The sequence below is a fragment of the Odocoileus virginianus genome, chromosome 18, assembly GCF_023699985.2.
Source record: "Odocoileus virginianus isolate 20LAN1187 ecotype Illinois chromosome 18, Ovbor_1.2, whole genome shotgun sequence".
NCBI lineage: Eukaryota > Metazoa > Chordata > Mammalia > Artiodactyla > Cervidae > Odocoileus > Odocoileus virginianus.
The window spans coordinates 46735532-46758057 of record NC_069691.1 but is presented as its reverse complement, the minus strand read 5'-3'; the positions used below and the strand labels follow the sequence as shown (position 1 = coordinate 46758057).

Sequence of the window (22526 nt, the reverse complement as noted above, 5' to 3'; positions counted from 1 at the left end):
TTCTGTAATATAAAAAAACAAAACAAAACACCCAAACTTAGTAACGGTTCTTTTTAGTGGATGTTCCTCACAGATATTTCACGGACACGCGGAACGCTGAAGTTGGAATAAGCCTTAGAAACCACTTAATCTACCAGGTATCCTCCCAAAGGCAGAGTGCTACGCAGACCGCACCCCGCCCACTCGCCGCCGCGCGGTTCAGGAGCGAGTCGCGTCTCGCTGACGTCATCAGAGCGCGCCCCCCTCGCCGCTGCCGTTTCCCCGGTGTGCGAGTCCGGTAGTTTCAGCTTCTCCTCGGGTCGGCCCTGCGGTAATTGCGGTCGTTCAGGTCCCGAGATCCGCAGCGTCACAGGCTCGGCGACATGTCGATGCTGGCTGAGCGTGAGTGTTGGGCGCGGAGGCTCGACCGGGCCCGAGGGTGAAGGTTCTGGGTGACACGGTGGCCACAGACGGCGCGGGTCCCCGGCGCGCAGTGGGCCGGAGGTTGCCGGGGGCGGGTGTCCTGGAAGCCCATTTCGGCTCTCCCTGGCTGCCGCGGAGATTTCCGGGCTCAGCCTTCCTCGAGAGTTAGCTGCAGGCCTGCTGATGAGACCGAGTGTCCACTTGGGACTCTTGTCCTCGCTCTCAAACGTGGACACGTGGGCGGTGGGTTCCAGTGAGGGGTCAGGACTCTGGTTTTGGGAACCTGACCTCTTACTTCCCCAGGCCTCAGCGTCCTTTGGCTAAAAAGAAGTTGTTGGGCCAGCAGTGAAAGCCCGTCCTTGAAGATGTATTGACTCAAGAAAAAGAAAAGCCAAAAGCTTAGAAGCAGTAAACACTGAAAGTTAGTGTTTTTAAGGGGAAGCAGGGCTAATGAGTGATTCTAAATAAAATCGCGGTGGGTGTGACTTTGGTAGTTGGAAATAGTAACAGTCTTCTTTGAGAGGCGTGTTGGCCGCAACGCCCGCGTTGCATGTTTGCCTTTGACATTCACTATTATTTTGTGAAGTTCGTCAATTTCCTTCCTTTGGCGCGGCTTTTAACTTTTGAATGGCACCTGTAGTTACGGCTACCGGCCACCAGAGGGCAGTCGTGCTTTGGTCCTGAAAAGCCAACCGGTCACTTTGAAAGTGTTTGGTGAACAAGTACCAAAACCAGCTTATTTAACAGACCAACAGCAACCTCACAGGGACTCCATGAAATAAATGCTGTCGGCATCCTCTCATCTAAAGAGGTGGAGGAATGGGAGCACAAAACTAAGTGGGTAAGACACCATGCAAGTTTTACAGGGACAGAAGTTGAGATTCAGAGGAAATAATTCTCCCCAAGTCGTTGAGGTAGAAAGTGACAAAATTGATCTAGTTGTCGCTGTTTCTTTACGTTCTTGTCACTAGGGTCAGCAGACTACTATTGGTTTTTAAATAAGAACTTCCAGATCGGAGTATGTGTTAGTGTGACCCTGTGGGCTAACTAGCGTGGCTAAATCTCTCCTGGTTTTAATATTCTCTGATGTACACTTAGTTCGGCATGTACCTGGAAACATAAGCCCTAGTTCTGCTATTCATTTATGTCTCTTTCCATGATCCGTTTCTCTGGGGCTATTAAAAACATCTTTGATTATGGTCATCACTAGGTTGTCTTAAAAAAGTCAATGAGATGGTGAATGTGAAAACAGTTCAAAACACGGATGCGCGGTGCCATCTGTGGACATCAGTACTTCAGACTGCAGGATTTCAAGAGAGTATTTTCAGTTCTCCCCCCATCCCCATGTCTCCAGATTTTCAAATCTTTGGCATAATAATAGATAACATTGGGTTGGCCAGAAAGTTCACTCAAGTTTTTTCCATACCCTATACTTTCTTTGGCCAACCCAATATTCTGTGTTGCCTTGTAATATGATTTACTAAATTAGTGGCATCCCCTGATATTAGACACTTAGGACTGGTGTTCTTATTTTAGAAGTGAGAAAACAGAAGCTTAGAGAAATCCCAGTCTGCCATTTCACTACCCAGCAGTTATTTTCTCTGATAGTTTGTAAAATTGTAATAATTCTGTAGATACAGTTTTGTAAGCTACTTTTTCCCCCCCGCTGATTAACCTTCAGTTACTATTTTCACTACAATAAGTACACTGTTTCCTTTGTTTTCCCTTGCCATATGGACTAGATTGTGTTCTCTTTTATCTTCACAGGCATCTATACTGTTTTAAAAATGTAGTACTTTTCTTTATGTTTCTCAAAAACATCCTTTATCCTGCGTTTCTCTAATTGTCAAATATATTTTATTGACTTCCCCTATTTAAGGTAAGAAATCTAGCCTACTGAAACATAAGAGAAAAATTTCATTTATCACTCTCACTTCTCAATCCTTATTTAATTTGGAGTCTTAGACCCACATTTTATTAGGACCAGTGTTTGACACTTGCAATTATTACATTTTCTAATCAAATGACAGTGCTATCATTAATGGATTTTAGTGGTCATTGCATTACAATTTTATGCTGCTGTTTCCTTAATCTTGACTCTATTTCAAAATTAATCTATGCCTTAATCTATGTCTCAAAAAATGTTTTAATAAGAATACATGGGTGGAGGATATATTTTTTGAGGTCTCGAATATCTGAAAGTGTCTTTGGGCAAAAAAAAAAAGAGAAAACTTTTGCCCCTGGCTCTTGGCACTCAAAACACTTCCCAAAGTAAGCTGAATCCTGGCATAAACTTTGTGGTCCTGGGCATGGAGTGATTGGACCTGGCACCTCTTGTGTGCAGGGTTGTTTGTGAGGGTTACCCTGAAAGTATCTGGCTAGATCTCCATATAGGAGGAGTCCCTGCTAGAGGATGGTTACCCCCTTCATCCCAAAGAGTGATTCTGCAGATTCAGGACACTATCCTGAGTCCTCCCCCGCATTTAACATCCTTACTTGGGAAACACTGCCCTGCTGCGTTGCTTCCCAGGTGGTACACTGGTAAAGAATCTGCCTGCAGTGCAGGAGACCCAAGAGGTGCAGGTTTGATCCTTGGGTTGGGAAGATCGCCTGGAGAGGGAAATGGCATCCTACCCCAGTATCCTTGCCTGGGAAATCCACTGGACAGAGGAGCCGGGCAGGCTACAGTGCATGGGGTTGCAAAGAGTCAGACACGACTGAGCACATATGTGTGCACTCTGTTGGTTGAAGATACCTGCCATTTCCCTGGGGAAGAAAAGCTGACCTCGGCTGACTCTCTAATCTCTTGTGCTAGCATTATAGTATGTGCGTTTGTGACATAAACTGTATGTCATCTTTATTGCAGAGGGTGGGCACACTCATTCTCAAAAACGTCTCTTTCATACAAGCCCCAGTCAGAGACCCCTGGCCGACGCTAGTTTGGAGACATGGCTCCAACATGCACCCGGAAGCAGCCTTGCAGAGAGAGCCCTAGTTAGCCAGGCTCATCGCTTAAGCTGTTCGTTAGCAGAGGCAACGTGAGGCTGTGTATTTACTAAGATAAGTCAGTGGTAACTTAGTCACCTTAGTAGCACCTTTCCCTGCGAAACACGATAAATCTAAGCCTAGCACATTTTCCTTTTTCAGTAGTCTTTTTCTGCCTGCATGCCTGTAAAGGTTTACCTATTGCTACAGTGTGGATAGTTAAAAATCTCTTTATTGGTTTTACGTGCGGTAAATCAATTAGGACACTGCTGATGCGTGAGCTGCTGTTGGTACTCTGCTTCCATTGGTGCAACAGATAAATGATGTTGGCATTTGACCTTCAGATTTCCCACTTAGCCACCATTTACTTTGGGTTTCATATGCTTGTTTAATAAACTTCTGGAGTCCTTTTTCTCTGCTGTAATTTTCCTTAAAAGTGTAGCGGTAAGTTTGAGTTTCTAACGGTCAGTTAGTTCAGTTCGGTTCAGTCGTGTCCGACTCTTTGTGACCCCATGAACTGCAGCACGCCAGGCCTCCCTGTCCTTCACCAACTCCCGGAGTCCACCCAAACCCATGCCCATCGAGTCGGTGATGCCATCCAACCATCTCATCCTCTGTCGTCCCCTTCTCCTCCTGCCCTCAATCTTTCCCAGCATCAGGGTCAGTTAGTTATATACATTAAAAAACAAAAACAACTTGTAAGGACTCAAAGCAGTTTCCTCAATTCAATTATCTTCCTTTTTTCCCTTTCCCCTTTTCTTGTCGCCTTTCTTCTTCCTTCTTCCTTCCCTCCTTTTTTTGGTTTCTCAGTCATTCATATATTCAGTCATGTTTTTCCTGAATGCCTGCTATGGGCAAATGCAATGAAGCATAAGAAAGAATAAGAACATAGATGTGAGCCTTAAAGAGCTTATGGCGGAATAGCAAACATAAGAGATGGATGTAAACAACCATAATACAGAGGAATGTTAAATAAATGCCAAAGAAAAGAAAGCGGTAATTTATCGTGTGAGTTCAGAGAAGGGGTCATATATGGCTGTAGGGTGTTTCAGTGAGATTAGTGTCTGTAGGTTGCGTGGAGGTTGATTCTCCCCAAGTTCATGACAGCTGTGTGCTATGGATTAAGAATGTAAGCTTTGGAGTTGGTAGGACCTTGGTTTGTATAAAGACTGTGGTCTTTGCTTGGGGGTATTAGGCGTATGCCTCCTGAAGGCCTCAGATTTTCTCATCTGAAAAGAAGAGATCAGACTGTTTCCCCTCATTGGGTTACTGTGGAAACTGAGAGCATATGGATGCATTTGGCACTTACCATGTGTGTGTAATGATGGGTGATGGCGACCTTGGTGTCACAGGGGCCTTACGTTGCTGCCAATCACTGAATGGAAGGCCCGACTGATGGTACATCAGGTATTTCGATTTGTCACATTTGGAGGAAGCATTTTTATTTCACTTTTACAAGATCAGTTTGCATGTTTAGATTATAGAGTTTTTGGGGAAACCAGGATGAATGATCCAAGCTGATACTATGTCCCAGTGGATGCCGCATCTGATATCTGTATCTAATAAAACAGTGTATGTTGCATTTATAGAAGTGTCGTGTGTGTGCCATAGGTGTGTGTGTGTTTGTGAGGTATTTTCATGCTTGAAAGACAAGCTGCTGATGCGATACTTTGTCATTGACAGGTCGGCGGAAGCAGAAGTGGGCTGTGGACCCAAGAAACACTGCGTGGAGTAACGATGACTCCAAGTTTGGCCAGAGGATGCTGGAGAAGATGGGGTGGTCTAAAGGCAAGGTACCTTGAAGAAGAGCACAGGAATTGGAGCCAGGCAGAGAGATTATAGATCAGGAGATTGTATCTTTCTTAGACTGGGAGAATTTATTTTGGATCAATAAGTGATTTTAGAAAAATAACTAAGTTTTAAAGACGTTGTGATAGTAAAATTAGAATTGAACATACGTGCCAGCTGTCTTTGTTAATTGTTTAACCTGCTCTGACATTCGTAGATGGTGCCTTTTAGTTGGTTGCATTTGGAATCACACTTAACCATCAGAGTTTTACATTGCTTAGAGTAAAGCTTTATTCACCCTTATAACTGGACTACACATTTTCTCCTTTTCCTCACATTTCGTTTATTCCTTACTCAAACAGGGCTTCTGCTGACGTCTCTATACTTAAACGGTTCTTGCCAAGGTCTTCAAAGATCTTGTTTCCAAACCCAGTGGACCCTTTTTTGGTTCTCACATCACTTCATCCCTCAGCAGCTTTGGATGTCATCAGTTACCCCTGCTTGAAGTACCTCTGTCTTGGCTGCCACAGTACTGCCCTCTATCCTGGTTTTCCCCTCTGCTTTACTAACCACCCCAAAGTGTGTTGCTGGCTCTTCCTCCTCTAGGCTCTTCAGCTTTGGAATTCCTTGGGGTTCAGCCCCAGGCCCTTTTCTGTCCTCTGCTTGGGTGAGCTCATTCATTCCATGCCATGCTTTGAATTATCTAAATTCTGAGAGCTGTCACTTTTCTATCTAGTCCAGATTCAAGCCTGTCCTTTGAGCTCCAAGGTTATAAATTCATCAGCCTGCTTGGCATTTTCACTTGAGTTAGCATCTTAAGTTGATTATTTTTATTATAAAACTTTTTGACCCCTCCCAAATCTTTTTCTTCTCAAGTTTCCCTCGTTTTTGCAAACAGACCCTGTCAAGGGTTTCTTTACCTAAGCCAGAAGCCTGGAGGTGGTGCTGGTCCCACCCCTCACTCACTTCCTGCGCCCCCAGTCATGACTCCTCTCTGGGCGGGCCTGTCCTGGACCAGCCGCCACCACCGCCTGTCCTGATCAACACAGCAGCCTCTCAGCTGCTTCCCTGCCTCCCTTCTTTTCCTTCTCTGGGCATTTGCCTTACAGCAGCTGTTGTGAGCTTTTAAAGTATAGAAATTAGATCATGTCATTCCTTTGCTTAAAAGTTCAGTGATTTCCCATTGTTTTAAAGAAATAAAATCTGGAAATTGCATGGAAGTCCTTGATTAGGACTCTGCACTTTCACTGTCAAGGGCATGGGTTCAATCGCTGTCTGGGGAACTAAGATCCTGCAAGCCAGGGGGCATGGCCAAAAAAACCAAAAAAATAATAGAATCTAAATTCTTCCCATAATGTCCAAGCTCCTTGAGATCTAGTCCCTTTTTATCTCTTATTTTTTTTCTCCATCCACTCTACTAGAGCCACCTTCGGTAACTTAGTACACTAGGTGCTCAGGGACACCTTACAAATGAGTGTTAATGATGCGGGGGACTTGGGATCCCCTTCCTCAGGGTTGTTTTGTAGAATTATTTAATGGAAAGTTCCACAGGCTTGTAATGCCTCTGATGGGCTTCTGTTAGTTTGGTAGTAGCATTCTACTTTTGCGCATCAGGAAAAGGCACGTTCTCTTTAGTATTTTCATGGTCTTTAAAGCGAGCCTCAGGTTGAAGAATTGGCATTCATTACTCTAAGTGCAGGGCTTCCCAGGTGGTGCTAGTGGTCAAGAACTCGCCTGCCAAGGGCAGTGACATGAGACACAGATCTGATATCTGGGTTGAAAGATCCCCTGGAGGAGGTCCTGGCAACCCTCTCCAGTATTCTCGCCTGGAGAATCCCATGGACAGAGGAGCCCGGTGGGCTACAATCCACAGGTTCTCAAAGAGTCGGACATGGCTGAAGCGACTTAGCACAGCATGGCACTGTAAGCGCATCCTTGGTGTTACAGACATGTCTTGAAAGAATCCACTAGACTATCCTCTTGAGGACAAGGATGGAGCCTCCTAATGTGAGTGATGAATCAGTTAATGAAGGAAGAGAGAGGTAATTTCTTTTCTACCTGATGAAAATGCTAACTCTCTTTATGTTTAATCTCCACAGGGTTTAGGGGCTCAGGAGCAAGGAGCCACTGATCATATTAAAGTTCAAGTCAAAAATAACCACCTGGGACTAGGAGCTACTATCAATAACGAAGTGAGCAACAGTGTCTGCTGGGGGGTTTCCTTGCACTGTTGTTATTTTTGTCAGTGTAAAAGAAAATTAATCCAATCAAATTGATTGATCAGTTTTAAGCTGTTCAAGAGCCTGCAGTCCATGTTTTGTATAACAAGCCAGTGACTAAGCTGCTGTGCATCATGTAACATGCAATCATTTTGCCTTATTGCTTATGCATAAAAGATTCCAATAGCCTTATTGCTGAACTTTGCAAAAACTGGTGGGGTTTTTTTTGCACTTTAGGACAGAGAGGAATTTTCATCTTGACCCCTGTTGGACTATTAGCTTATATTGCTAAAATTGGTGGCATTTTGTTTCGGAAATACTGCAAGAGTACCGTTCTTTTCTTGTCCATTGTGTGTTTCTGACTGTTGGTGTATAGCAGTTGAGATAATTCACATTTCCTAGTAAACACCAACACTTCGAAAATATGACCCTGTAATTAAAAGTTCATGGCTTGCCCTGCCTTTCATTTTCAGTATCGTTGCTCACTTTAGAAAGCATCTAAACTGAAAGCTTTGTTCTTACATTTTTGCAGCCAACAGAATCTGGTAGAAAATCTGGAGAATTACTTTAGGTGAACTGGATTACTTTGCTTTGTTCAGTAGCTCTGAGTGGTAGACTGGAGCAGCTAAGATAGTTTGGGCTAACAGCTGAAAGCTTAAACCACTAAAGGAAGAGTTTATACATTTGTCAAATCATCATGTTGTACACCTAAAACTAATACAATGTTTTATGTCAGTTGTATCTCAATAAAACTGAAACAAATGCTGTAACTGTCTGACAAAATTTAAGACCAGTACTTCAGAAGGTTCACAGTGCACACACTTAGTAGATGGAATGTGTAGCGATATCTTCTGTATTTTCATCAATTAATAAATACACAGTAGACAATTTTTTAAAAAGAGTTTGCATAAGGTTGATTTTTGCAGGTAGCTTTTTAGAGGTGTATATATAGATATACTTAATTTTTTAGGGGAAACATTGCCTATTTAATAGGCTTTAGCATTTTCAAAGATAACATATTTAAGCATTCTTCGAAAAGTACCTATGAGGCAAATGCCTAAAGGGAAACCCTGCTCCTTACAAGTTGATATTATTCTGGAGATGCTCATTCTGTTTTAAAGTGAGACTCTGTGTGTTATGATGAACTTACTAACTGAGCACCTTACCAGTGGGCACTAGTTGACTTGGGGGACTTGGAGCCCTTCCCCCACCCTCCCCAGTGGTGGTTTCTCACATTGGGATGGATGTAAGCAAATAGAATTGGCATACAGGCTCCGAAAAGTGAAGCAGAGCCCTCAAATCTATCCCTGCTTTTTCCCTTTAACCTACATAATTTTCCCTTAGTGTGAAAAAAGAAATTTTTGTTTTGCTTTAATATTTAGCACAAAGGTTGCCTGCTGTTTATTTGACTATAAGTTGACTTGATAAGTTACCCACATTTGAAATCAGGGCTTAAGTTTCCAAGATGCTCAGTGGCTCAGTAGAAAAGGATTTGCCTGCAAGGCAGGAGACTGGGATTTGATCCCTGGGTTGAGAAGATCCCCTGGAGAAGGAGATGACAACCCACTCCAGTATTCTTGCCTGGGAAATCCCATGGACAGAGGAGCCTGGTGGGCTACAGTCCATGGGGTCGCAAAAGAGTCAGACACAGCAACAAATAGATAAATACAGTTCAAATTTATACTATTTCTTCATTCAAATTTATAAAATAATATTTTGGTGAGACATTTAAAAATTCAGATTTCATTGATTGCAATGTATATCTTATCTCAGCGTAGGTAGATAACAGGTTTGCCTCTAACTGATTTTTTGGTATTTTTCAGGACAATTGGATTGCTCATCAAGATGATTTTAACCAGCTTCTGGCCCAGCTGAACACTTGCCATGGGCAGGAAACAACAGGTGGGGAAACCTTTGCTTTTTATCCATTAGATGCAACTGAGTGACTGAACTGAACTGAATCTCAATATAAAATATTTTTAGCAACTTTTTTTTTTTTTTTACTGTTAGTGTCATATCTGAAAGTTAATTGATTGTAGCTATCACAAATAGTCTGTTTACATTTCCAGGTACTCGCATTGAATTAACGTTAGTCATAAGCAGAGGCTTTTTTTCCCCGTTAAGAGTTTGAGAATGACAAGATCAGTTTATTTAGTGTACATTTCTCTGCTGCAGTTCCCTTATCCCAGCCTTACAATGTCCAGGGTCCTGCAGTTCAGGCCTTGGCCCTTTTTCATCTTTCATCTGCACTGTTAGTATGCCATCTGGTCTCCCCGGGGATGTGGTGCCCATTGCCACACTTCTGTCTACTGCATCACCCCGTCTCCTGAGCCCCCTGCTCAGCATCCTCCTCAGGGTTTCCTCGACTTCCGGAACTCAGCATGTCCAAACTTCAATTCTGCACCTCCCCAACTCCCACCCTGCAAACTGTTGGCCCCGCATACCCCACAACCTGTTTCATCCACCATCTTCCCCATTTCAGGTGATGTCAGCTTCATCCTTCTAGTTGTTCCAGCCAAAGAGCTGTTATCAGTTCTGCCTTTAAAATATATGCAGACCCTGACTTCCTCTTGTCGCCTACACTGTAACCAACGTGGTCTGAGCAGCTGGTATTTCCTGTGGATTATTGCAAGAGCCTGTAAAGCCTTTCTCAGCCATGGCACTGCTGATGTTTTGGGCCAGATCATTCTCTGCTATGAGGCATGTCCTCTGCATTTAGGACGATTAGCAGCATCCTTGACTGCTATCCACTGGATATCATTTGCACCCTTTCCCTAGTTGTGACAATCAAAAATATCTCCTGATACCGCCTCATGTTCCCTGGGCACAATGCCCCAACTCTGAACTCCGTCCACCCGTGGATTCACCTCAAGACCACTAGAGGGCGCTGTCTCCCTGCGATAATTACCGCGCTATTAGCTCTGTCTCCAGTTTCAAACCAGGCTTTGCTAACTGCCAGTCCCAGTACTGAAAAGCCTTTAAATATTCCTTTAAGGGAAAACCTGGCCAGGGACCTGGAGAGCTGAGATCATTTTTCTGCCAAATCATCTTTGGTAAATACAATATCTTCATCCAGATGAATTTTTGATCATATTACTTGAATTAAAGCTGATAGGATAACCTAGTAACCTATTTTTCTGCTATAATATTTTTAGTTCTTTAAGATTGCTTACCTAATTACACATTTTTCCTGTCAACTAAACAGATTCCAAACTATTTTCTTCATAGAATCTTGCAAAAATTTTAGAAATAACCCTTATTTCCTTGTGGGACACAAGAAAACTCTGTAGTCTTTAAATTTTTATTTTTAAAAATTATCCTTCCATGGCTGATTCATGTCAATGTATGACAAAACCCACTACAATATTGTAAAGTAATTAGCCTCCAACTAATAAAAAAAAAAAAATTATCCTATCTCAAGTAAATGTATGACTCAGCTTGGCTTTTTGGTGAACTTACCTCATGGTTTTAAGAAATGCTTTTTACTTCTCTCAGATGTTTTGTTCCTTATGACTTTAAATATTTTTGGAAATAAAGTGGGTTGCTGATAGCCTGTCATCCACAAAGTTGTGGTTTAGGACAAGGATCTTCAAGTTTTTTTGCTCCCAGAGCCTCTGAGGCAATTTGAAAAACAGTAAAAGACACTCCTTGGAAGAGAAGTTATGACCAACCTAGACAGCATATTAAAAAGCAGAGACATTACTTTGCCAACAAAGGTCTGTCTAGTCAAGGCTATGGTTTTTTCAGTAGTTATGTATGGATGTGAGAGTTGGACTATAAAGAAAGCTGAGCACCCGAGAATTGATGCTTTTGAACTGTGGTGTTGGAAAAGACTCTTGAGAATCCCTTGGACTGCAAGGAGATCCAGCCAGTCCATCCTGAAGGAGATCAGTCCTGGGTGTTCATTGAAAGGACTGACGTTGAAGCTGAAACTCCAATACTTTGGCCACCTGATGACTCATTTGAAAGGACTCTGATGTTGAGAGAGATTGAAGGCGGGAGGAGAAGGGGACGACAGAGGATGAGATGGTTGGATGGCACCACTGACTCAATGGACATGAGTTTGAGTAAACTCTGGGAGTTGGTGATGGACAGGGAGGCCTGGTGTGCTGCAGTCCATGGGATCGCAAAGAGTCAGACACAACTGAGGACTGAACTGAACTGATACTCTGTCTCACATTTTTAGATTGATGTCTATAATGTTTTTAATCATAGTTTTAAATAGTTGCAAAGAATGTGTATCTGGCCTATTTGGGAAATATCGACTTTTGAAAATAAGAGCTTTTCATTAGTCCCAAATGTGTTCAGTAGGTATTTAATACTAGGGCAGTTTGATATCCATGGTCTTCTGTTTAGAAATAGAAAAGCAAGTCCTTTAACACTCGGCAATACTATATTTTCTATAATTCCATTGCATGTACCCCATGATATTTTGTATTAATGTATTTTTTGCTTGAATTTAAAAGACTCATCACCTTGTCATGTTTCTCTGCTACAAAACAAATACATATACATTTTTGGTCTATTTCTGGTAACCTCAAGGCCTCCGTGTAAATATTTTTCCTTTGGATTCAGTTGTCATTACTGATAAGTAGGTTATAACTAGTAAACTAGTATTTTGGTCATCTGATGCAAACAGACATCTCATTGGAAAAGACCCTGATGCTAGGAAAGATTGAGGGAAGAAGGAAAAGAAGGCATCAGAGGATGAGATAGCTGGATGGCATCACTGATGCAATGAACTTGAACTTGGGCAAACTCCAGGAGATGGTAAGGGAGAGAGAGGCCCGGCATGTTGTAGTCCATGGAGTCACAAAGAGTCGGACACAACTGGGTAACTGAACAACAATTAACAAAACCAGGAAAAGCAAGTTTTGATAAACAATTGTTAGAATGGTCAAACCTTTCTGGAACTGCATCTCTTGATGAGATAGATAGGGTGGGGAGGGGACTGGCTTTGATGAAAGGAGCCCTCGCTCACACCAGCAATGCAGCTTGTTCCTTACTGATCCTGGTGCAAGGAGACCTGTGCTCCTCTGGTGTAAAGTGGGAGGAGGACCAGAGTGATGTGTCTGCACAGAACAGAGCAGCTTTAGGTAAGCGTACGTGTGGACAGGCAGGTAGAAACTGGTGCCCTAGGACGTGTCAGGGCTCAGGTTTGCTCTGGGAAGGTGGTGAGGCTCCCAGGAGGTTCTCACCTCCCCTAAGTGTGAGCACAGCTCCGCGGGGATAAGTGCACAGGTTAAGGATGTACACTCTCAGACGTGTCTGCCTGGCTTCCAGTTCCCTCACAGCCACCTCATCAGTGGTGTCCTGTGAGGTGGTTTAATAGTCATAGCAGCTATCTTTCAGGGTGGTTGTGAGATGAAATGCAGGAATGCATAGAAAGCTTAGCCTAGCACCTCCGACTTAATAAGCCTTCCATTGGTAAAAAGTACTTCAGTCTGGTACGTTACTTGGTGATTTGTGTTTGGAACATCAAAATAGAGACTGTAATGTGGTATATGAAATTTTTTGCCTGCAAAAAGAGCAGGAGAAATTTTACAGGTAGGATGTCTTTGAAAGAAGTTGCAAGTTGTTCTTGGAAGTGATCATGGAGAATGTTTCAGGCTGTTAATGTGATTAAGCCATGCTTAATCTGAAAACTTGAAGCATCTACCTTTATGTTGTTTGGAGACTTACTGTGTAATTTCCTGGGAAGAATTACAGTTAGTTAACATGTTTAATCATGTTAAATAAGCATGCGCTTGTTTTCCTTCGGTATTAAAGTGAAATTTTCTTTTTTTCTCCTTTCTCCAATCTCATGTTTGTGTATTTCCTTATGACATAACTAGAGGAAAATTCAGTCTCTTTTCTACCTATGATGTTCTCTTTCTGCTACTTGAATTTGACAAATAGATAAAGATGAGGGCATACAGGCAGCTCGCTAGAATCCTGTCACTGATTCTCACCCCAAATCTACTTGCTTTGATATTTTGGGTGAGGGACTACATTCCCCCCCACATTTTCCTCTTTGATCAAAGGAGTATAACCACATGACTTCATTCCTCATGACTTGTTTTTATTGCTGCTTTTACCCCAGAAGGTGAGCCTCCAGCTGAATCTGCAGTGTGAGGTGGTGGCTCAGTGCCGGCTCTGCTCCTCATCTCACCTCTGATCTGTTTTTGGATTATCATTGGTCTGTCTTACCTTTACTCACTTTTTAAAAGAACTTTTTATTTTGAAACAATTTTAGGCTTACAGGAAATTGCAAAAATAGTTGTAGAAAGGGTCCTGAATATCTTTCATCCAGTTTCTCCAATGATGACATCTAATAGAACCATAGCATGATATCAAAACTAGGAAATTGACTCTGGTGTTGACTGTTAACTGGACCACAGTTCTTATTCAGTTTTCACCAGTTTTTGGTTTTTTAGCCTTCATTTAATTGTGTGTGTGTAGTTCCAGTGCAGCTTTATCACATGTATAGATTCATGTAGCTACCACTACATTCAAGACACAGAATTGCTTTATCACCACAAAAGAGCTGCCTCATGCTGCCTTTCTGTATCTGTACCCACCTTACCCCTCCAGCTTCCAAAATCCACTTTCATCTTTGTCCCCTGTAAACTTCTCACTGTTCTCCATCTCTGTAGTTTTTCTTTTCCAGAATGTCTGAGTGGATCATTGAGTATGTAGAATGACTTTTTTCTCTTAAGCATAATGCCCGCCAGTGAAGTCCATCCAGCTTGTCACACAGTATCAATATCTCCTTCCCCTTTATCATGGAGTAATGTTCTCATGTAAGGGAGTACCAGAATTTGCTTAGCCATTCACCCACTGAAGGCATTTTGGTTTATTTCCAGTATCTTATGGTCACAAATAAGACTGTCATGAACATTCACGTGGAGGTTTTGTGTGAACACAAATTTTCATTTCTCATCCTTCAGGATGTCATATAAGTTTCTGGAGAATAGCCTTGCCTGATCCGTAGTACATAGTTTAAGAATATTTCTAATCTTTGGTTATAGTTCAGTAATAAATGATAAGGCTCCTAAGGGTTTTATTTCTATAAGACTGTGTCACCGTAGGGCATTGAGAATGGAATGCAGAATATAATGTAATGCTTTTCATCCTTTTCTTTTAAAAGACTCCCCAGACAACAAGGAAAAGAAGTCTTTCAGTCTTGAGGAGAAGTCCAAAGTCTCCAAAAACCGTGTTCACTATATGAAATTCACAAAAGGTAAAATTGTGTGTTTCTTTATTTGTTTTAAATCTCTGTGTTCACATCTGGGTTTCTTAGCGCATTTTTAGCTCTTCGCCGGCATCACTTGTCTTATGTACAAATTGGAAAAAAACACCCTGACCGGCTTGATCCACAGCAGTGCTGAGGTGTCTGCACTTGTGAGTCACCGGGAGTCTTGTTAGAGTGCAGACACACCTCACTCAAGCCAGAGTGGGCCCCAGATTCGCCCTTAGACTGCATGCAAGTCCTCTGGCAAAGCTGAGCGCGCAAGTTAACTTGCTATTAATATTTAGAGGAGAAAGCAGACTTTTATGTGGCTAAATTTATCGCTCAGTACTTTTAGCTACATTTCTCTTAGTTGCATTAAGCTTTTTTTAGAGTTTAATTTTGGTGTTGAACAGCTCTTGAAATGGGCCCATGTAGAGAATCATATAGAATCCATATGAGATTCATAAACATTCATGAAGTGGTCTCTGTATTGAGTTCTCCAGTATGAAGATCTCACTCCTGAGTTGACTCTTCTATTGTTCCACACCGTTTCTCTGTTTCATGTAGTGCAAACTTAACTGTTCCATGGTCATTGCAAAGGTAGTGTTAGAAAACTTGTCTTCCTCCATCGCCACCTCCCCACCCCGGTTCCAGGGCTGTACATGGTCAGTCGTGGGTGCAGCTGTCCTCTTTAACCAGGAGGTGGCAGTCTTGTATTGGAAAGAAACCATTTAACTTGCACTCCTCAACTCCCCAGATGTTTTCCCATTGTTACGTATTAAGCATACTTCCCAGGTACAAAACCCTGTTTATTATATTAATATACTTAAAGTATAAGTATGATGATAATTATGTTATCTAGTCACCATGTGATGGTTCACCTGTGGAAGACTGGATGTGTATTTCTACCTCTATGTGGCGGGAAAAGGACATCTCTGCTTTAGTCTTGTTGCCGTGATTGGGAATTCCCTGACTCCTAGAACCCCCTGAGCGGCAGTAGGAGCTGGAGTTCCCACTGCTCTAAACTGTTCACGGTGGTTCTCATTTGGAGCAGAACCCCACAAGATAGACTGGGCTTGGTGTGAGGGAGGGCTCGCGGCAGAGCTGATTAGTTTTGGGGACGTGTGCAGAGAGAGACTGGGGCTTCCCCCTTCTGTCTCCCTGCAGGCACAGTCATCTAGCTCATCATGTTGGCCCCTCCTCTTTCTCCCAGGATAGAACCTTCTCTGTTGTTCTCCTGTATGGCTTCTGAGCAGGGGTTCTCTCCACCCCTGACCTGCTGCAGGACAGAAAACAGTCCTTGGTGGCCCCTCAGTCCTTCTCAGGAGGGGCTCAATGGTCACTTCATCCCCATCCCTGAAATATCCTTCCTTTTCATTAGACCCTATAGAAAAAAAAAAAAAAGATACAGCAGAAGGGTGCCAAGCAAACAAATGAAATTAAAAGTGCCCTGTGACTTTTGGATAGCATGGCAGCCTTTTAAGCTTTCACTTTTGCGAATAGAATCTTCTTATTTTCCTTTGGTGGTAGCCTGCATGCATGATTTCACCTGAATCATTTGCTGAAGCCAGAATAAACCTCTTCGATCTACTTTAATCTATGGATGCCGGGAATATCTTCTTTCTATTTCTAGTTAAGCCATCCCCTTGCCAGTTCACCCTGTCAGCCTGCTTGGTGTGTTATTCCTTCTTTTTCTCTCTTTTGAAATGAAGTTTGCGGGACTTCCCTGGTGGTCCAGTGGTTAAGACTTCGCTTTCATATGCAGGGGGTGCAGGTGCATTCACTGGTCAGGCAGTTAGGATCCCACATGCCTCAGGACCAAAAAACAAAACAGAAGCAATATTGTAAGTCAATTGAAGACTTTTTAAAAAATTCTTAAAAATAAAATACGGGATGGGGAATACATGTAAAACCATGGCTGATTCTTGTCAATGTATGACAAAAACCACTACAATATTGTAAAGTAATTAGCCTCCAACTAATAAAAAAAAATAATAAAATGATATGAGGTTTGCTTATTTATTAGCTTTGTTTGGGGAGAAGGGAGGATTGGTATGCAGGGAAGATAATTCAAGATATATTATAAAGGTAGCAGAGAAGATTGAGCGGGAAAACAGAGGAAAAGCAGAGTGGAAATCAGTAGAAAACACAAAGGAGGCAGACATCCAGGTAGTGAGGAAATAATCAGTTGCCATCTATTTTAACAGTCCACAGTGTAAGTTTATTTTAAAGTCCTGTAATTTATTGAAAGAAGTCTTCCTTGTAGAGCAACTGTTGTACTGCATGTGAATGATAAACTCTGTTTCCTCCATGCAGGCTATCTTAGGTTACGGGAAACTGGGTTCTGGCTGTGACTCTCTCAGACAAATCACTTAACCTCTTGCCTTCTGTCAGCCTCAGTTTCCTCTTTTGTAAAATGAAAGATCTTTTTAAGTCATTGTTGAGTTCTAAAGTAGGTTCTTTTTTAGAATTTATCAGAAATGATGCCATTATGTGGAAATCATGAGTGTTCAGCATAATGGATGATAAGGATTTTAGCTCAGGGATCTGCTCTTAGTTACAATAACTCACTCATTGGATGAGGAGGGTTCATATTGCAGCTCCATCAGTGGTCCAGAAAACCAAAACACAAGAAGGCAGCATTTTATTTAGTTTGGTGTGAAGAGCGAAGATAAAAATTTCACTGCAGAGAGATTACAGCAGCAAACAGTATTGTAAAATATGTTACTGCTTAAATATTGGCTATAGCATTTTAGTTCTGATACATAATTATTCCTTTCTCTCATCCTAAGTTTATAATTTAAATTTGACATAATTTATTACATAATTCCAAGATGTTAATTCCATCCATATTTGTTTAAGGGCCTAAACTCAGTGGTAGTTTCTTTTAATCTAAAAAACATTTGGTGAGGCTGTATCTGCAAAGAAAAGAAAATTACGGAAGATGTCAATTTCTCCAAAGCCGCTTTTGAGGTTTTTAATGTTTAACAGGGAGCCCTTGTCCAGAGAGCCCGGCTTTTTGCTCCCAGTCGTGCGGTGGCTGAGTGGGTGGAAGGTTGTGTAGACAGTACTTGTGCAGCTTCACGTGTTGAGACTTCTCTTTCCTGCAGCAGTCTGTGATACTTCGCTCCTTAAATAAGGAAAGCACTCACACTCCTCTCGTGTCCCCGCGGTCGGCTGCTCGTCCAGCACTGACTTCAGTGTCCTGACGAGGCTGGCCCCCTGCGGTCAGACTCTGCTAGAGGTGGACGTTCAGCTGCTTCTGGCTCTCTGCACATTTAAGTGCATAGGAGCACCACTGCGGGCTTTAAAAAATATTCCAGCTGTCTTATCAGTTGTGAGGATCTCATTTCACCCCCTGTTTCGATTCTTTCAGGTTTCCTGATTTTCTCACAATATTACCCTTTCAGAGAAGTTTTCTAATCTTCCATTCCTCGGCTTATTAGCAGTTCTATATGTTTTCATTAAAAAACAAAGTCAAAATATAATATCATCTGTTTTATCCTTCTTGATTGGGGAATGCAAGTAAATTTTTGAAGCAAGTGAAGCTAGCTACCTATATAACACTTCAGTATTTTTTATTTAGCTGGTGTATTTGTCAACCTGCATTTCCTTTCCCATGTGCCTTTACTATGAGGAGAAGAACTCAGCTTTTTGCGCTCTGGTTACAACACAGTGCTCACTTGTTGGGCTCTACAACTTTTGCCCTTAGGCTAAGAGAGGCTCTCCAGCTCCATGGCTCTGAGGTTCTTGTGCTGGGTTTTTAGTTTCACATGCCTCCACTGGGCTTCTTGGTGTTGAAAGTGAGCCTGGCTGTAGTGGTCACATTCTTCTCTCCAAATTGCTACACTGATAGATGGGAACACCTGAAAGTCCTCATTATTAGAAAGACAGCTAAAATGATCTTAAGTAAAGTGCTGTTCTCTGAAAGAATCAGATCATCCTTTCATGACTTTGTTACATCAGCTTGGCTACTGGAATCTCTTTTTTCCTTGATTCTTGGAATATTGTAGCCAGTTGAAGACTAGTGGGTACACAAACCAAATCCAGGCAGATGTCATATATTTCCTATTCTGTTCAATTTTTTGATGTCCTTTTCTCTAAGAGAGAAGTTCATCAACAGTATTTGCTGTGATTTGACCATGATTGAGAATGGAGACCAGTAACTTTCGAACTCATTTTTAATATACATATTGTATTCAAAACTGGCCATAATTTTATAACATTTATAAACTATTCAACCAGGACCATTAACTAATAACTGTTTCAATATCACTTGCATCTTCACAGTTTTATCTACCTTTAAGTTCCTTTCCTTTGGTCTCTGACTCTTAATTCTTCTTTGTGTTTTGTTTTCCAGATCAAATCCAGAGCAAGGCCTGTAACAGTCCTGGTTTAAGTGAACTTTGCTAAAGGATAAGCATTTCTGATACAAGAACCCGTCACCAAAACTTTAGAAACACTTGCACCTTCATTGGTACATTCTCTTATTAGCTTGACAGCTTTCCCTTTGATTTTTAGCTTCATTTTTCATCTCTGCTTGTTCATGTTTTGACATCCTCTTTTAGAATTGTGATCTTGCATGCTCGCCCCCCCCTTCCTAATCCGTCCAGCATTCTTTTTAGTTCAGTTGTTGTAAAAGTGATTGTCATTTGCATTTCAGAAGCTAGCTTGGGGTGGGTGGCCACTGCGTATTTTGATCCCAGTACAACTCCTTTTTCTGAAATAGAAGCTGCCGCCCTGAATGTTCTCTGCAGTGTGGAATGGGTTACACTGAGGACTAGGCTCACAACAGACTGCAGGCCTCCTGAGGGCTGTCCACGTCTCCCCTCAGTGGCCAGCTTTATTCTCCACTCTCCTGGTTCATTGTCTGCGTTCCCATCTGGGAGGTTTCATTTTTGCTCACGAGTAGGCTTGCTCTGGGGTCACCTGTCTGGGCTCTGTGGACTGACCAGCTAGAAGCAGGAAGCTTTCTTTACTCCCAGCTCAGGAGGAGAGGTGAGCACAGTGCAGAGTCCGCCCTCCAGGTGGGAGCAGGCCGCGCCGACTGGACTCTCGAGCCTGGGACGGCTGCCTCGGAGATGGGTTTTGGCACCTGGTTTTGCATTACATTGCAGAGTGTTGTTTTTTTTTTTTTTTTAATTTCATGGAGTCACTGAGCAATATCACATTTGAATGCCCCAGCGATAGCCAGTGAACTGGAACCCTTCTGGGTCACAACAGTGCTGTGCCAAGTCAGGTTGCTGCAGGAAGCCAGGAAGATAACTGAGTCCCTGACAGTGCACTCAGGCTTCCAACTCAAAGCACAGATTCCTGTGTCTGACCCACAGCCTCCCTCCCCCAGAGCTTTCAAACTTTATATATACATCTACCATGAAGTTGACAAATGGGAATCGATTTGGTTGGCTGCTCAAACAGTACTGTTGGTAGAAGTGGAAATTCCATAGAAGTGAATTTTAAATTAGTTGGTTTGTGGGTTTGAAATTAAGTTAAAGAGTTTAGTGTTTTTAATGAGAAACAAGGATCCTTTGGATACCATTTTTGACAGAGCCTTTTAATTTCCTACTCATTAATTATCCTGTTATTTAAAATGATAGCACTATTACAGTGAAAAAATCAAACAAAAAAAGTCTGAAATCTTTTCACCCTAATGCAGCAATTTTTATTTGCATTTATTAAAAAAATTCATCAATTAATTACTGAGCTTGTATGTGTCAATATAGGATGTTCTCATTCCTGTGCACAGGTGGGGTTTTGGAGCTATGTATCTTAGCAGCATATTTTTATTCTAGAGTTTGTAACCCTCATTGAGTATAACTCCTGTCTCCTTGAAGTAACAGAATTTTACTATTTACTAAGGGAACCCAGAGGCCCAGAAATTATACCTTGAAAGTGTACCAGTAGTAGAGCTAGCTTGAGAATTTAGTTTTCCTCTCCACCTGCGTGCTCAGGCTTGTTTGTACCATTAAGAGGAAGTCAGGGGTTCTGGTTCACTTGTTTGATTTTTAAGTTTAATTAATTGTATTTACTGATTAAACAGTGTGACCCTGATGCTGGAAAAGATTGAAGGCAAAAGGAGAAGTGGGCAGCAGAGGATGAGATGGTTGGATTTTGTATCACTGACTCAATGGACATGAATTTGAGCAAACTCTGGGAGATAGTGAGGGACAGGGAAGCCTGGCCTGTTGCAGTCCATGGGGTTGCAAGGAATCAGACAAGACTTAGCAACTGAACAACAACAAAAATCTGTCAAAGGGAAAGAAAAAGTTGGTTGTTTACAAAATTGTTTATTTTCCAAAACCCAATTTTATAGCTTATATTTGTGCTCCTTATTCTAGAATGTATTACTGAAGGCATCATGTTTTTCTAGGGAAGGATCTCTCATCTCGGAGCCAAACAGATCTTGACTGCATTTTTGGAAAAAGACAGAAGAAGAAGACTCCTGAGGTATTAAACTGCCCATGATTGATGCATTGTGTCTCAACACTGATTTTCAACTGTGTATAGAGCTATTTATGTTTATTATTGATAGTACTTTCCAGACAAAGTTACCAAAAAAACTTTTAGAGGCTTCATACAAAGGCTAAATGTGATCCCCTTAATAATAATTGATAGGTGATAATAACAGTTGATAGATTACAAGGAGCCTTAAAAAGAATGTGTATTATCTGGGGTTTTTTCCTCCTGGTGTGTGGACTAGACTAACCTCAGGGAAGAACTCCCCTTGCCAAAAGCCTAAGCCAGAGGCGTGTTGTTTAGAGAAACAGAGCAGGAATGCTGGGGGCACACTCTCGATCCTCTATGTGGTTTAGGAGTATTTTCTCTAGTGATAAGGCTGAAACAGGAAACAAGCTGGATAGCGGAAGGAAACTGGGAACGTGGGGGAGGGAAAAATTGAGAGAAGGAAAAAAAAAAGAAAGGAGTATCAGGAAGTTCAACCAGATAGGAACTAAATGGAAATAGTTTTTTAGTGTCTCCCATTTCTTGCTGATTGTCAAATCTGAAAACTAACTTCCAAGCAGACTCTTTTTTGGTTGGTTAAATTTAAAAAAAATAGAATTATTGATTGATTAATTGATTTCACATGAGATCTTTAGTTGCAGCATGTGGGATCTAGTTCCCTGACCAGGGATGGAAACCCAGGCCCCTGCATTGGAAGCCCGGCATCTTAGCCACTGGACAACCAGGGAAGTCCCTTGTTGGTTGGTTGTTTGTCATTAGTTCTAAATTTTCATGTTCTTTTTTGTGAATTGGGTTGAGTTTTGTGAGTGGTTTGCTAGATGTGGACTCTTGAATTTGAATTTCCCTTCCTCCTACAAGTCTCTGTCACTCTGCCTCCCCCTCCTCACCCGGACCTGGCATCACCATTCATGAGTTGAGCTGCTTTCCCAGCCTAGAGTTTGCTAAGGTCATTTTACTAGGAAGCACCTTTTGGTTAGCAGTAAATTTAAACTAAGCCCACAAACAAGCTCATTAACACATTTTAGGTCTGTATTTTTTTGCCAGCAGTGATAACTTCAGTAACTTTTATCAGCGTGTTGACCATTGGTTTTGAATCAAGATTCATAATAATTTCTCTGAGCTGGTACATTTGACCAAAGCCAGATAGATCAAATTTTGTGAAGATGTGTAAAATCTCACTGAATCTTTGAAAAGAACTCATCTGAATGAGAATTAACTTAGAGGCTGGGAACATGTAAACTGACTACAAGTTTGACCTAAGTCAGAATAAGAAATGCAGTGTGGCAACTGTCCTGAGTTCAGGCTTGGGCTGCTTTAAAAACAACTGGAAGCGACAGATGTTGGGCTGTTTTCTGTACTGGTGACTGTATTTGAACTGGGTGCTGTATTTTATAAGAATATGTTCAGAGCATGGCAGTTGGGCCAAAGATATCTGGAAAGCAAGTTTTTGCACAGGA

The 22526-nt window shown here is 41.9% G+C and overlaps 1 protein-coding gene across 1 annotated transcript in view; it reads left to right on the top strand.

Moving 5' to 3' along the window:
* Positions 1 to 240: 240 nt before the first annotated feature.
* The window catches only part of PINX1 (PIN2 (TERF1) interacting telomerase inhibitor 1), a 61411-nt gene continuing 39125 nt past the window's right edge, over positions 241 to 22526 (top strand). Inside the window, exons 1-6 of the mRNA XM_020896681.2 lie at positions 241 to 381; positions 5071 to 5180; positions 7275 to 7367; positions 9218 to 9296; positions 14524 to 14616; positions 20978 to 21054. Of these exons, the coding sequence (XP_020752340.2) occupies positions 363 to 381; positions 5071 to 5180; positions 7275 to 7367; positions 9218 to 9296; positions 14524 to 14616; positions 20978 to 21054 (471 nt within the window). The 5' untranslated portion in view covers positions 241 to 362. The remainder of the gene's footprint in view (positions 382 to 5070; positions 5181 to 7274; positions 7368 to 9217; positions 9297 to 14523; positions 14617 to 20977; positions 21055 to 22526) is intronic.